Genomic DNA, 14,223 nt, shown 5'->3' with positions numbered 1-14,223 from the left:
TACGAGAATAAAGTCGTAATTTTACGAAAAAAGTCATAATATTACGAGAATAAAGTCGTAATTTTACGAGAAAAAAATCTTAATATAACGAGAATAAAGTCATAACTTTACGAGAATATAACGAGAATAAAGTCATAACTTTACGAGAATATAACAAGAATAAAGACATAACTTTACGAGAATATAACGAGAATAAAGTCATAACTTTACGAGAAAAGAAGAAAATAACATGTAAAATACTACTATCTATATATATATATATATATATTTAATTTAAAAAAAAAAAAATTTCAACAAGCTGTTTATTTTGAAATCGGGAGAACGGGGGCTCCCTGTTTCCGTGCCATCTCCTCCTCACCACGGCGGCTTGACGCTCCTCGGTGAGGAGGAGTGAGGAGAGGAGGAGAGGAGAGAGAGAGGAGCTCCTCCAGCGGACCAGAGAGAGAGAGAGAGGTGGTGAGGAATCCCAGCAGCCCCCCAGGAGAGGAGAGAGAGCCGGACCGGCTGGACCCCCCGGAGGAGGACCCGAGAGAGAGAACCACGTTGCCACGGGAGAAGAGAGGCCTCAGATCAGGTAACCATGGAACCGGTTCTTACTGCTTCTTCTTCTTCCAGAGCACCAGGTGCTCAGGAGGGATGCTGCTGCTGGAGATGGAGATGGAGAGGCGGAGAGCTGCACGAAGCTGCTCGTTAAATCTCAGGAGATCCTTTTACTTACCGTGATGGCCTCATATGGCCTCTCTTGCAGTGTGGTTGAGGGTGATGGAGATGGTGATATGTGAGAGGGAATATTTATCAAAACCACCGTATTGTACTGGTGTGAAATGTTTTTTGTTTTTTTTACTTTGCGCAAAAATAGCGGCATATATTGGAGCTGCTGGTTTTTTTTCTGTTTGTATGCTGCTTTATAGCTTCATATGCATGGTTGTATAAATTGCAAATTCACTATAAATCATAATGATGATTTCATAATTACAATGCAAAGCAAAGATAATGCATAATAAAGATGCACATAAATCTATATGGGAGAGCCATATCTGGTAATAATAACCCCAGTGGAGCATGCAGGAGAAGTGATATCTGCAAGCTTTTGGTAACATAAACAGTAATATCAGTCATCAATAGAGGCTTTGTAAGTTTTGCTGTTTGCTGAAATCAAACAGGGACTTATTTTTTGCCTCTGCATGCATGAGGAGTAATAAATTAGTAATTTATTATTGTTCTGCAGAGCACTGAGAGGGGACTGAATGCACATTCATTTCAAATTCACTATATATCAAATCTTTTAATAATTACAATGCACAGCAAAGATAAAGCAGCAGTTGCCATGAATCTATATGGGAGAGCCATCTCTGGTAATAATAACTCCAGTGGAGCATTCAGGAGCATTCATCTTCAAGCTCAACATAAACATAACATTACACTGACTAAACAGTAATATCTAAAGTGGTTTTGGTCTTAGTCGACTTAAGATTTCTTTTCATCATTTTATGCTTTTTCATGCTGAATGACATCTTTTCAAGAAACTTGTGAGCACATCTCTGGTAAACACAAGATCTAAAGTGGTGCTTTTGTGGGATTCTTCGTGGAGAAACTCAGTTTTACAGATCTATCGACAGATCTTTGGTCGAGGACAGCCCTATTACAGTCCAATTTAATACTAAAATAACAGCAGTAAATCCCCCATATATATCTCAAATTAATGCTGATCTGTGTATCCTCAACCTTAGTGCACTTCACGTACGATCCCTAAAGATAAAGCATTGTCGAAACCTAATGGTTTCACCCTAATATGTGTCTATTTGGCATTATTGTTCATTAGAGAGAGAGACGGAGAGAGGGAGGCTTTGTAAGTTTTGCTGTTAGCTGAAATCAAACAGGGTCTTATTTTGTTGCCTCTGTCTGATGCTGTCCTGGAGCCTCTGCGTGAGGAGTAATAAATTAGTAATTTTTTAAGAAGTGTATTGTTCTGCAGAGCACTGAGAGGGGACTGAATGCACATTAATAGTCCATGCCCATGTGTGTGTGTGTGTAAGCTCCAGTTTAGGCTGCGTGCCAGGTATAATGGTCCTAAAAGTGGAGTATTGAGACTCCCAGTAGGTCTTTATAAGGGATTTCAACAGGGTCTAATATCACTATAACTTGTCAGGGAACACTCAGCAGTGGCTGATTTAATAAGTGATATCAGTCTTTACTACTGTCGTCTTAATACAATGTGGAATGATATACAGTTTAGTCAATTAATCGGCCGTTTTCCTTTCATCATTTTATGCTTTTTTCATGCTGAATGACATATTTCCAAGAAACTTATGAGCACATCTCTGGTAAACACAAGAGAAACTCAGTTTTACAGATCTGTCGATTAAATCAATTAATGAGTTAGTCGACTAAGAATTTCTGTGGTTGAGGACAGCCCTATTAAAGTCTGATTTAATACTAAAATAACAGCAGTAAATCCCCCATATATATCTAAAATTAATACTTATCTGTATATCATCGACCTTAGTGCACTTCACGTATGATCCTTAAAGATAAAGCATTGTCGAAACCTAATGGTTTCACCCTAATATGTGCCTATTTGGCATTATTGTTCATTAGAGGGAGACGGAGAGAGAGAGAGAGAGAGAGAGAGAGAAAAAAAAAACAATACCCCACGTGATTGAACCACCAGAAAAATCAATGCATTATCAGGATGCGACTCCAATAATGAGTGCATAGCAACCTCATGTTTTTATAGTATTCCTAGAGCGAATACAGTAGTTTATAACTTTGTGTTTTTTTGCTTAGAGCTGTTCTCCCTCACATAAACAAATCTGAGTGAGCTCATAGGTAACTGGGCCATAATGGCATTTAAACGTACGGGAGATCATGTGGTACTGTAATGGGGGGGGGGGGGGGGGGGAATCAAGCTGAGTAAGCAGAGAAAAGTGACTTTCAGTGCAAGTGTCGTATGTCATGGCCAAGCCTACAGTAGCTGGCAGCGGGAGAAGATACTGCAGAGAGGAGATCACGATGCTGGGAGGATGGGAAGCTAGGATAGCCCTCCTCCCTGATGCAGGAGGGGGTGGATGAGGGATGGTCTGGCGCACCCCTCCCTCCCTTTTTCTCTCTCTCTCTCTCTCTCTTTCTCCCACTCTGGCTCTCTCCCTGGTATACTGGTGCATTACTGCTCACTGTTCACTTCTCTCAGTGTAATCAGTCTGTCAGCAGTAGCAGACTCAATCAGTCACTCCCTACCACCACCACCACCACCACCAATACCCGAACACACTCCCCCCCGATCTCTGACCAGAACACTGATTCACCTATGTGTCTTTTTACGATTTTGAAATAGATCACAATACTTAAAAATCGCAATACATATTGAATCAGCACCCAAGTATCGTGATAGTATCGAATCGGGAGATAGGTGAATCGCCCCAGCCCTAGTAGCTGTGGTGTCTTTTGTTCCTCATCTTTAATGACATCGCTATATTCATGTCTCTAATATTTGCACCATTCTTTAATTTTATAATCCTGCGAGCCAACATGCTGTTTAGCTGCTCTGTGTGCAGATGTAACCACTGGATTTGTTTATCCATGTTTTGCATTTCTTCGTGTGAGTTAACTTGTGCGTGCTGCTCACTGTAGATCAGTATTGAAATGGTCACTCCAGAGAAACCCAGTAGCCTAGAGCCACTAGCAACAACATGGCCACCTCATACCCAGAATAACACCGTTAAAGTAACAGGCCTCTCTGTGATGCCAGGCAGAGTGTGGAGAAAATTGTTTAAGTGTAGGCCGGTACACCATTATCCTCTGGTGATACTGCCTTCCTGGATATAAGTAGATTTGACTTTTTTTTTTCTGGCCCATTGATTGGTCAAAAGGAAGGTTGTCTGCCCAGGGCGAAACACTCTGGTCCCATTCAGTGTTGTAACACAGGAGCTGTCCACGGTACTGTTCAGCTTGCTCTGTGTGCTTCTCAGATAAATGCTGTCCATGGTCCTGGAAAGCCCCAGCACTGCTTTTCCCTGTCTTTCCCTTCTCTACCAGGCGGCAACCTTTCAGCTCTGAAAAGTGAAGCCAATGCAGAAGTGCCTTAAACTTACATTCGTAAACACTACACATACAGTAAAGTATGGAAACACTTTGGGTTCCACACATTGCAGGAAAAGCTGAGCTCATGGCTAAAGCTGCATGCTAACTCTGTCTTGGACAGGAAACGTTATCGTATTGCGGTAACGTGCGGTCAAGCCGGCCGCCACTCTCATCTCGGTGGTCAAATCGGCCGAAGCTACAACTGTAGAGCAACCATATACTGACATTTATTTTAAAGGTCCCATATCGTGCTCATTTTCAGGTTCATACTTGTATTTTGTGTTTCTACTAGAACATGTTTACATGCTGTAGTGTTCAAAAAACACTTTATTTTCCTCATATTGTCTGCCTGAATATACCTGTATTTACCATCTGTCTGAAACGCTCCGTTTTAGTGCATTTCAATGGAATTGCAAGGGAATTTCGTTGCTAGGCAACAGTTTGGGTCCATGTTTACTTCCTGTCACCTGATGTTATTCACATACACTGCAACAGGAAATAAACTGGGACACATTTATAATGTTTACTTTTAAAACCGTGTAATGGTCTAAATATTGTATATTTGTGACATCACAAATGGACAGAAATCCTAACGGCTTGTTTCAAACGCGCAATTTCTGAATACGGGCTGTGTGTATTCTCCGTATATTGAGTGTTTGATAGTTTAAGAGTATTTATATAGCACTGAAACCTGCTTTATAATGTAAAATCTCACTTTTTACAATATGGGACCTTTAAATGCATTCAAACGGCCCCGATGGAGCTGACCATGGATGTATAAAGAGAACGGAGATGACGGGTGGGCTAGCTAATTTTTTTTAATCATATTTGCTCCATTTCTACCCACTGTTGCTGTAATTTGGCAGCCCTAATAGTGTCACATCACCACCGTAAGCATTTGTCATAGAGAGAGAAGTGTGCTTGTTAACCATACGTCAGTTTGACAGTCGTGTTTTGCAAAATTTTGCCATTGTACCAGTATGATCTCTGTGGTACATCTGCCAGTATGCTGTACAGCACCATGCTACAGCAGTAGACTGAGATGAATGTTGACATCTGCTGACCAGCAGTTACTCTGCTCAGTAAGGCTATCTTAGCAGAATGAAGCCAGGACTTACAGTCTGGACTGATGCTCATATTCAGTCCGTGTGTGTTGTTCAATTGCAGCAAAGATCATAGACCGGACTGGGGAGTGGGGAGTGGGAGTGGGAGTGGTTTATTGGGAATGCTTTGGCCTCTAACACTATCACAAGATGACAGGCTTCTAATACTGCTCAGTAAACAATCAGTGAAACACACAAGCTTTGCACACAGTTATAAATGAGGAAAGAGTTATGAATTATTTGTTATCCTGGATCAACACGTTGGAGCTGAAGTGTAGCTGATGATTAATACAGTACACGCTGCTGGAAACACTGCATTACACACTGTATTATTATGTCTACGGTGCTCCCATCTGTTGGAAGGGGCACTTTGTTTCCTTCTAGGCGCTCCTCAGAGTATTGATCATTGATTGAACGGCTTTCCCCTCCAGCTTTTCACCTCTCTCTCTCTACACTGCAGGAGCTTTCATTACTGAATCATGACTCCGTTGTTTCGGGGCGGGGACTGCATCGTCTGTCGGTCATGAATACTTTAACATTTCATCCTCAGCAGAAGTTTTCCTCCTCTGCAACATATTATTTCTCATGTTTATTATGTTTTCTTTAAAGGACACACACAAATGCACAACATTTTTGAAAATAAACACACTAAACTAAGGTGGAGGAAACAAAAAAAGAAAAAGAAAACCCTCAGTTAGCTGAGGCAACAAGTTTGCAGCTTCTACTATCGTCATACGTCATATTCCCATTTTACCAACAACCTTCTTATTTTAACTTTCAGCACAAAATGAAGTTATTTGTCCGTGGCAAACAGTGTTGCTAATCAGCTTAGTTTGGAAATGACTCAAATAAATATGAAATATCATAGAAAAGCCAAAATACACTGTAGGTGGCTTTAAACGGCCATCATTTATGTACTGCTCTCACTCTTTTTCAGTTTATTAAACTTGGCGATATCTTTGTCTGATGAATGATGGGAATGCCATCTTCTTGCCAACATCCACACTTTCCCAGCCGTCGCGTCCCTCTTCTGTCTTTATTGCCCATTATCTCGGAAATGTCGTAAACAAACTGGCCACTTTTAGCCACTTTATGACTAATAGGTTCCTTCCAGTCTCCTGTGGTTTGCTGCAGTCCCATTCTCCCTGTAGCGTGGGCAGTTTTTAATGTATCTCCACCTTATTCCTTTTCCATCTGTTTAGCTCCCCCATATGTAGGAGAGCTGAGGTCTTATATCATCACAGATCGTGTCTTCCCAAACATCTGCGTGCAGTCCAACTGTATTTTTTCCACATTAAAGCATCTGTGTCCACTTATGTTATCACTTTTTGTGATGCTTACAGTATATCATCAATCGGATATTAAGTGTTGAATGTCATGTGACATCTTGGCCCTCTTTCTGAGGTTTACGCAGAAGCTATCACCACTCAGAAATGTTGACGCAGTCTAGAAATGTGTGCATTAAATGGTGTTAACAATGAGCGTTTAACACATTGACTAGGGTCAGATAAGACTGTTCATATACGCCTGGTATGCAAAAGTTGATCTTTAATCACAACAGGCAAAGTGTGAAATATTTCAAGACTTCTGTCCATCACATAAAGCAGAAACGTCAAGCATGGATAATTTTCATTTAGGGTAGAGACGCATGGCATCCCAAGATGGTGCGCAATTTGTAAGACGTGTACACAATTTTAAAATAATTGATTCTAATTGAATTAAGCATGACGGGAACAACAGTGAACAGGAGTGTCGATATGAAACGGAGCAACGTCTGCCAGTTATTCAGTCGATATGGAAAAATACCTTCAGAGGGCACAGAAACAAATACTATTTAAACAGATAACTGGGTCATTTTTAGCAGAGTTAGCGACTAGCTGGTGAAAGAAGTGGAGTATTTAGCAGTAGAAGAGACAGATATTTTAATATTAAATTAGGTAGCATATTTGGTTCAGTTGCTAAAGTTGATGCATAAGTAATTATACAGGCTGTTCTCATACAATGTTCATAGCTATACCTATGAAAAAGTAATGCACTGTAATTCGTATGTACCCCACGAAATCAATTCATATTTAATTCACATAATCGTGAACCAGGAAGTATAAAGAGTTACAGACGATGCTTAAGGAGGAAGTCGGGGTGGATGGGTGAGTGAAAAAACACCGGACTTTCACAGGAGGCCGCTGTTCATGTCCCGTGTGAAACCAGAAGTCAACGTTGACTTAGTTGTCACGTAACTTCCGTACTTAAGTTACGCCACTTCGATCTTTTCCTAAACATAACTAAGTAGTTTTGTTGCCTGAACCTAACCAAGTTGTTTCCTGTGAAGACAGAAGTTTATTTTGAAAAGACTGTATGCATGTTAACGAGCAGAAATTGACACGTGTTGCTGGACAGATTCATATTAAAACGTAAAAAAAATTAGGAATAACTTTTCGTAAGATGTCATAAGAACCGTTGTATGAGCATACGTTGAATTATAAGTATGTAAGATAAGTTATAGCCAGAGACTACATGTCTTTTAAATCACACTTCAACAGAGAGGAACATATTAGTGTATGGTGCGACCCATGTCTGTCATACCAGCTAGATCATCACTAAAAATGTCTTGGAAAAGTCCTGGAATGATCTCTGGAAAAGAGTGGGAACACTGTTTCGTCGGTCGGACAGAAACACGACTACAAATGTTTGCTATGTCTGTTGGATGACTGTTGTCATGATATGTCAGATGTTGTGCTCATGGCAGTGCCGGTTAAGATTGTGGAAAATGTGTGCACAATACAGTATATATACTGTGTTTATTCAGCTTTAATTAGAGCAGTGCTTGTTGTTGTGCTTTGCCACAGTAGTGAAGGCATCCAGTGCAGCAGCTTCTCAGGCTTCGCTCTCTGCAGGTAATCCTGTTGGCTGTCCACCGAGGCCAGATGACAGCATGGCTTTCCCCATTGCAGTCACGAGCCAAGACACCAGGCCATCTGTCAGATTTAGCTTCCAACTGCGACCTTCTCGTTCCCCCAGGAATTTACTTATCACTCAGTCAAGAGCCGGCAAGCTTGTTAATGCCTCTGTATTGAAGTTATTTTCTTTAATTAAGACCAAAGACTGCACACTCAGCTTTAGTTAATGGTTACGACATAGACCAGGTGGACATTTAGCTGTGTTTAGTGCAGGTGAGAGTTTTATAATGCTGCTCCATAGACGCTGCTTTCACAGCCTGTTTGGATTCAACACGAGTCTACAGAAAGAATTGAATCTCCCTGAATGTCAGGAAAAGTTACTTCTCAATGCCTTCAGGTTAATGCTATTTGAAAGGTACAATCATCAGATTTCAAGTTCCTCCTGTTGTCCTTTTGATTTGGCGTTCCTCCATTTTCTGCTCACTCCATTTTCCCCAGATATTAGATGTCATTTAGCACCGCTGCGAGGTGAACAGGTCACCTCGGCCCAATTTAAAAACTACTTCATTTGATAGTAATGTGGCATCAAGAGACTTCATCTGGATTTGGTTTTACTACTTCGCTGTACTGCAGTGGGCCGGTTGGCATGGAGGATGAATTTTAGATTGTACAGTAATATTATAGGTAACATGCTCTAAATGAACATGTTGTTTTTTCTTCTGTTTTATATTGTTGTATGCTGTATTACTTCATTTGGCTCTGTAACTAATTGCCAATTCATTAGATCAGAGCTCTTTCTCTGTAAAGAGTTTAAATTAGATTGCTGTAATCTACAACTAATGAGTATTGTCATTATTGATTTATTTACTTTCTTGATGGATCCATAATTTTTTTGTCTATAAAATGTCAGAAAATAGTGAAAAATAGCACAAGTTCCCAAAGCCCAGTTGACATATTCGTATTGCTTAATATGTCTGACCAACAGTTGAAAACCCAAATATATTTGGTTTATTATCACAGAAGACGGATAAATATTTTACATTTTTGCTTTAAAAAATGACCCAAGCGGTCGATTGACTTTCATATTGTTGTGCCCAAATTTTACTGTCTGCCCTAGATGCCCGCTGAGCCGCGTTCAGACAACAGTGTTGTAGAAGTGTGATGCTAAATCGTCTCCTTTTAAGAGAGAGGTCACACACTGTACAGATATCCTTTACACCTGGCTGAGATCTGATTGCATGCATTCAATGCATTCTGGGGCAGCGGGATCAGCATGCATTTTTCCTTATCTAGATAAAGATAGCATGTGTTAATACCAGTGTGTAAATGGGATACCTCTGCGCTGATTCATCTGTGTGCCATTCTTCTTAAGATGGCTGACAAACAGCATCAGAGGAACATCTCATCTTAGAGAGCTTAGCGAGAGTTGTAGAGGAACGATCCCTCCTACATCATCTGAACATCATCTCCCCCTGCCTCCCCTGCTGGAGCATCACACAGCGTCACTTTGAAGCTGAGTCCTACCAAGACTCAAGTGCCTCAAGCAGTGCTGGATTATACTGTGGTGTCTTCTGCATCTACATTATGTTAACTTTACATTTAGAACTAGATGCATTGTTTTCCTTTAATCATTCATTTCATTTAAGTAACTAAAACGACTTGGTTAAGATTAAGAAAAGATTTTGTTCATGGTTAAAAGGAAGGAGAAAGGATTTTTGAAGCTGATAGTGATATTCGAGAGTTTAAAGAAATCAGATAATGATTAAACTCGATGATTCAAAATATCTTTGGCATTTCTGTACATCAATTTTCTTGTCATTTATCTATTGACATGAGCAATGAGCTAATTAACCTTGAGAGGACAGCCGGCCTGTATTGATCTGCATGTAGATGTGGATTTGTCAGGCCCATGACCTCTACCGCTCGTTAAAGATAGGGTTGACGATGTTGGAAAGCTAGCATCATTTGAAAGTAGGAGCTCCGTCTCCCTCCCCTCGGGGCTCCTTCCAAGGCAACGCCCCCCACACACACACACATACATGAGCACCCCCGCATCGTAACTACTTCACAGACACAGACACAGAGCAGAGAGAGGACCTCAACTCAACACCGCTACCTCATGACAAGTAACCGCGGCAGTGCTACTGCAGGGCTGAGTTTTCTCTTCCAATCTCCAGTAAACGAGCGGCGACGACGCGCTTTGAGTTCAGGCTGGTGCACGCCAAGGGTAGAATACAAGCAGGGAGGCGGGGAGGCATCTGATTGGTTCTTTCCAAGCGGACCGCGAGGACGTGATTGGTAGACGTTTTTACAGGATTATAAAAGCTACAGATGACGGCTCTTTTCCGGTCCTTTTTCAGAGCTCATCAGTAATGGATCGCTGTCGGGGTGTAAAGACCATTTCAACCAATATAACAAATAGTGTATACTGGAGAACATTGTCAACCCTGACTTTAACATTTACAAAGGTGGCCTCCAGAGTCCACATCCTCATCTCCATTAGGGAAATCTCATCCAGAACAATTTATATTTAATAGAACCATTAAGTCCCGAGAATTTTAACCCAGATACACACCCAACCGGTGTTAAAGTCGGCTCATGTTAATGTCAGAGCTGTTAGGTTAAAATAAGGTCTTAAGAGGAACCCTGAGCTCTTTAAACAGGTTATTGTGGCATCAAGTTGTTGATGAGTAAAGCTACAGCTGATACTGAATCACTACCCGTGTGTGCTTGAAATGTTTACAGATATTTACTCCACAGTAATGTTGTTTTGTGTTAAGTGTTTTTGTATCCTATTGCGGGATTGCTTGATTGCTGGAGACGTATACACCTATAAACTTACACCTACAAGTTATGGTACAGGGGCGATAACGAATGTATGACCATGCATGCAACGGGTATTACATTGCATTCTACGTGGTATTTAATGTGGTGAGCGCTGCAGAAACCCTGTGATAATAAAGTTGAAGTTGAAACTTTTAGATTTCTGACACCTGCGATGAGAGGAAGCAAGTACACACTGCTTTATCCCAAGAGGTCACAGTTTCACAACTCATTTTCCATCATTCCACAGTATAATAACATAATATTATCCACGCCAGGAAACATAAAGTGCGTATTTAGTCAGCCAGTAACGAGTGCAACCTCGCTTGAAACATCGTTCAATGAGCTGAGAGGCTTTGAATGCCTGTAATAAATGTCTTGTCCGTAGTCAATACTTCTAGCTGGCTCGAGGTATTGATTATGAAATGAAATGACACGGGTAGATGAGGAAGTATGCAAATTGATGACCACGAGAAGTTCAGCCATGAATAATTTTTCCTCATCTGAAAAACGTATCGACTGTCCAGGACTTGTTGATTATGGTGCTCACAGTGGGAAAGCAGAGTTACCTCTCTCTAAGGGGTGCAGCTAATGAGCATTTTATTTATGATCAATTGTTTTTTTCTAAATGATTAATTAGCCATGGAGGTCTGTGAAATTCCCTGTCATGAGTTATCAGAGCTCAAAATAATGTCTTTAGTCCAACAGCCAGAAAATCCAAAGTAATAAGTCATCTTGATGAGTGCATTTCTAGTAGGGCTGTGTATTGGTAGGAATCTGGCGATACATATCACGATATAGGGGTAACGATTCAATATATTGTGATATATTGCGATACTGTAAGCAAGGCGATATATTTAAATTTTTTTCAAATCTAATTTTAGGAAAACTGTCATACTCAGTATGTGAAACGTCTCCTATGGGGACTTACATCATTACACATGAATGCAGTTGGACTCATTGGATCCACAAAAGTCTCAGCTTTACAGTGATACCCAATTTATGCAATTCTAAGACTGTTTAGGGACCCCAGTATGCAGAAATATTCAAATAAACCATTTTAGAATAGGTGAAAATAACACATTTATACTGCATGCAAAAAACTGCTTGGTTTTTACGGTAAGAGCTAGTGACGGACTTGGCGAAGTATACACATGTAACTATGTCCGGTTTTCAAAATAAGGTGTTGACAAAGGTAACTGTATATACAAAATACATATATGGAAATAAGATTGATTGGATTATATTCACCATAAGTATAAAACATTACATGTTCCTTATAAATTAAAAAGAAAATACCACTTATTTGTGGGGGAATTTCTTTGTTCTTTGATTTTTGGGTTGCAGATTTAATAAATAATTCATGACAATAACTGATATATTTGACTTCAGGACATCTCTGACTACATACATGCTGAAAATCAAACATTTTTACTGTATTAATTTAGATATTTTTCAAAGTAAAAGTCCTCAGAAGTGAATGATTCAACTTTTTCCCATGGTCTAGTGTTCAAAAAATGAACAAAAATCGCAATACATATCGAATCGGCACCCAAGTATCGTGATAATGTTGAATCGGGAGATAGGTGTATCGTCCCAGCCCTAATTAAAGGTAGCAAAGTTTGTGATTATCCAATATCTCCTTATTGATTATCCCTTCAATAGCTCCGTCTTAGTTTGCCCCACCAGTCCCTCTGTATGCCCTTCCAGTACTGAGCTGATCAATGTGTACATGGCTCCTTTAATGCATATCAGTGATAATTAGGCCCCGGAGGGTATCCGTGAATTGACAGATTAATCATTTTGACCCAGTGAATCCAGGCTGTGCTCAAGGCAGCAGCGCACATCGACTAGTATTTCCACTGAGGGCTTTCACTGTTACGGTATTAAAGTCGGCTGGATTCTGCTGTCAGTCAGCTGTGAGTGTAAGTGAGTGGAAGAACGGAGGTGTAGGGAGGGAAATTGGTTTCAAAGACGCCAGGGGACATCACTTGTTGTAGAGAAACACAGTTTCCTGTGATGACATGAAAATGTGTGAGTGAAATTGTGATGATGTGATGCGTATCTGTGCGTGTGATATGTGATATGTGATATACGAGTTTGGTCTTGACTGTTGTCCCTCCCTGTCGCCCTGGTTGTGTCCTTCAGGGCTGCAGTATGTTCACTTCAGTGAAAGCCTTCGAGGGGCAGCAGTACTCCACCCTGAAGAGGCAGTGCTTGCAGAGTGGCCTGCTCTTTGAGGACCCCCGTTTCCCCGCCTTCGACGACTCGCTCTTTTACCAGGGCAACAGGATCGGACGTGTGGTCTGGAAGAGACCTCGGGTAAGTTGGCTTGTGCAGTGAAAGAGTTTCAGCGGATTAAAATCTGATAGATATTTATGGTTTGATAGATCTTTCTGACGATCATCAGACCCCAAAAGCTCCAATATGTCATATATATACAGTATATATATATATATGTGTGTCACAGATGAAGCACATTCACGAACTGATTCCGCAGCGTCAGTGCCTTTTTTCTCCTCTTTTTACAGTAATCAGAGTGTAGCTATCAAGATAACAATGTACAATAGATATAGCTAGATATACAGCAGTTTCAGCAGACAGGATGGCACAGATGATGAAGGCAGCACGTTTCTGTCTTGTTAGCATCGTGACCCATACAGACCTCTGCTTTACCTGCCTCAGAGCTTTCAAACCAATCCTTATTGACAACTGTCAACAGCCAGGACGGACCTCAGTGGCCAACAGGCTGTGTTTTTTTTCTATTTTACACATACAGTGTGAGCACATAAATCGTGAGCTTTGGCTTTATATCGCAAACGATCTACTCGTCCAGTAAAAGTAGGAAGTACACAACAACATCTATAAAATCGTATAGTGTTTGCCCAGCTTTAGCTTAACTGTCACTGGAACTTAAAGGTCCCATATTGTGCTCATTTTCAGGTTCATACTTGTATTTTGTGTTTCTACTAGAACATGTTTACATGCTGTAATGTTAAAAAAAACACTTTATTTTCCTCATACTGTCCGTCTGAATATACCTATTCTACCTATTTGCCCTCTGTCTGAAACGCTCCGTTTTAGTGAATTTCAACGGAATTTCAACAGAATTGCGTTGCTAGGAAACTGACTTCCTGTCAGCTGATGTTATGTACATACACTGCAACAGGAAATAAACTGGGACACATTTAGTATGTTTAGGTTTAAAACTGTGAAATGGTCTAAATATTGTAGATTTGTGACATCACAAATGGACAGAAATCCTAACGGCTTGTTTCAAATGCACAATTTCTGAACACGAGCTGTGTGTATTTCTCCGT

The 14,223-nt window shown here is 40.6% G+C and overlaps 1 protein-coding gene across 1 annotated transcript in view; it reads left to right on the top strand.

Annotated features, from left to right (window-relative positions):
* The first annotated feature begins 286 nt into the window (after window positions 1–286).
* Window positions 287–14,223, top strand: part of capn5b (calpain 5b) — a 45,709-nt gene continuing 31,772 nt past the window's right edge. The window contains exons 1-2 of the mRNA XM_074610598.1: window positions 287–574; window positions 13,052–13,225. Of these exons, the coding sequence (XP_074466699.1) occupies window positions 13,061–13,225 (165 nt within the window). The 5' untranslated portion in view covers window positions 287–574; window positions 13,052–13,060. The remainder of the gene's footprint in view (window positions 575–13,051; window positions 13,226–14,223) is intronic.

Source organism: Sebastes fasciatus, chromosome 16 (assembly GCF_043250625.1).
Source record: "Sebastes fasciatus isolate fSebFas1 chromosome 16, fSebFas1.pri, whole genome shotgun sequence".
Lineage (NCBI taxonomy): Eukaryota > Metazoa > Chordata > Actinopteri > Perciformes > Sebastidae > Sebastes > Sebastes fasciatus.
This window is presented reverse-complemented; position numbering and strand designations above follow the sequence as displayed.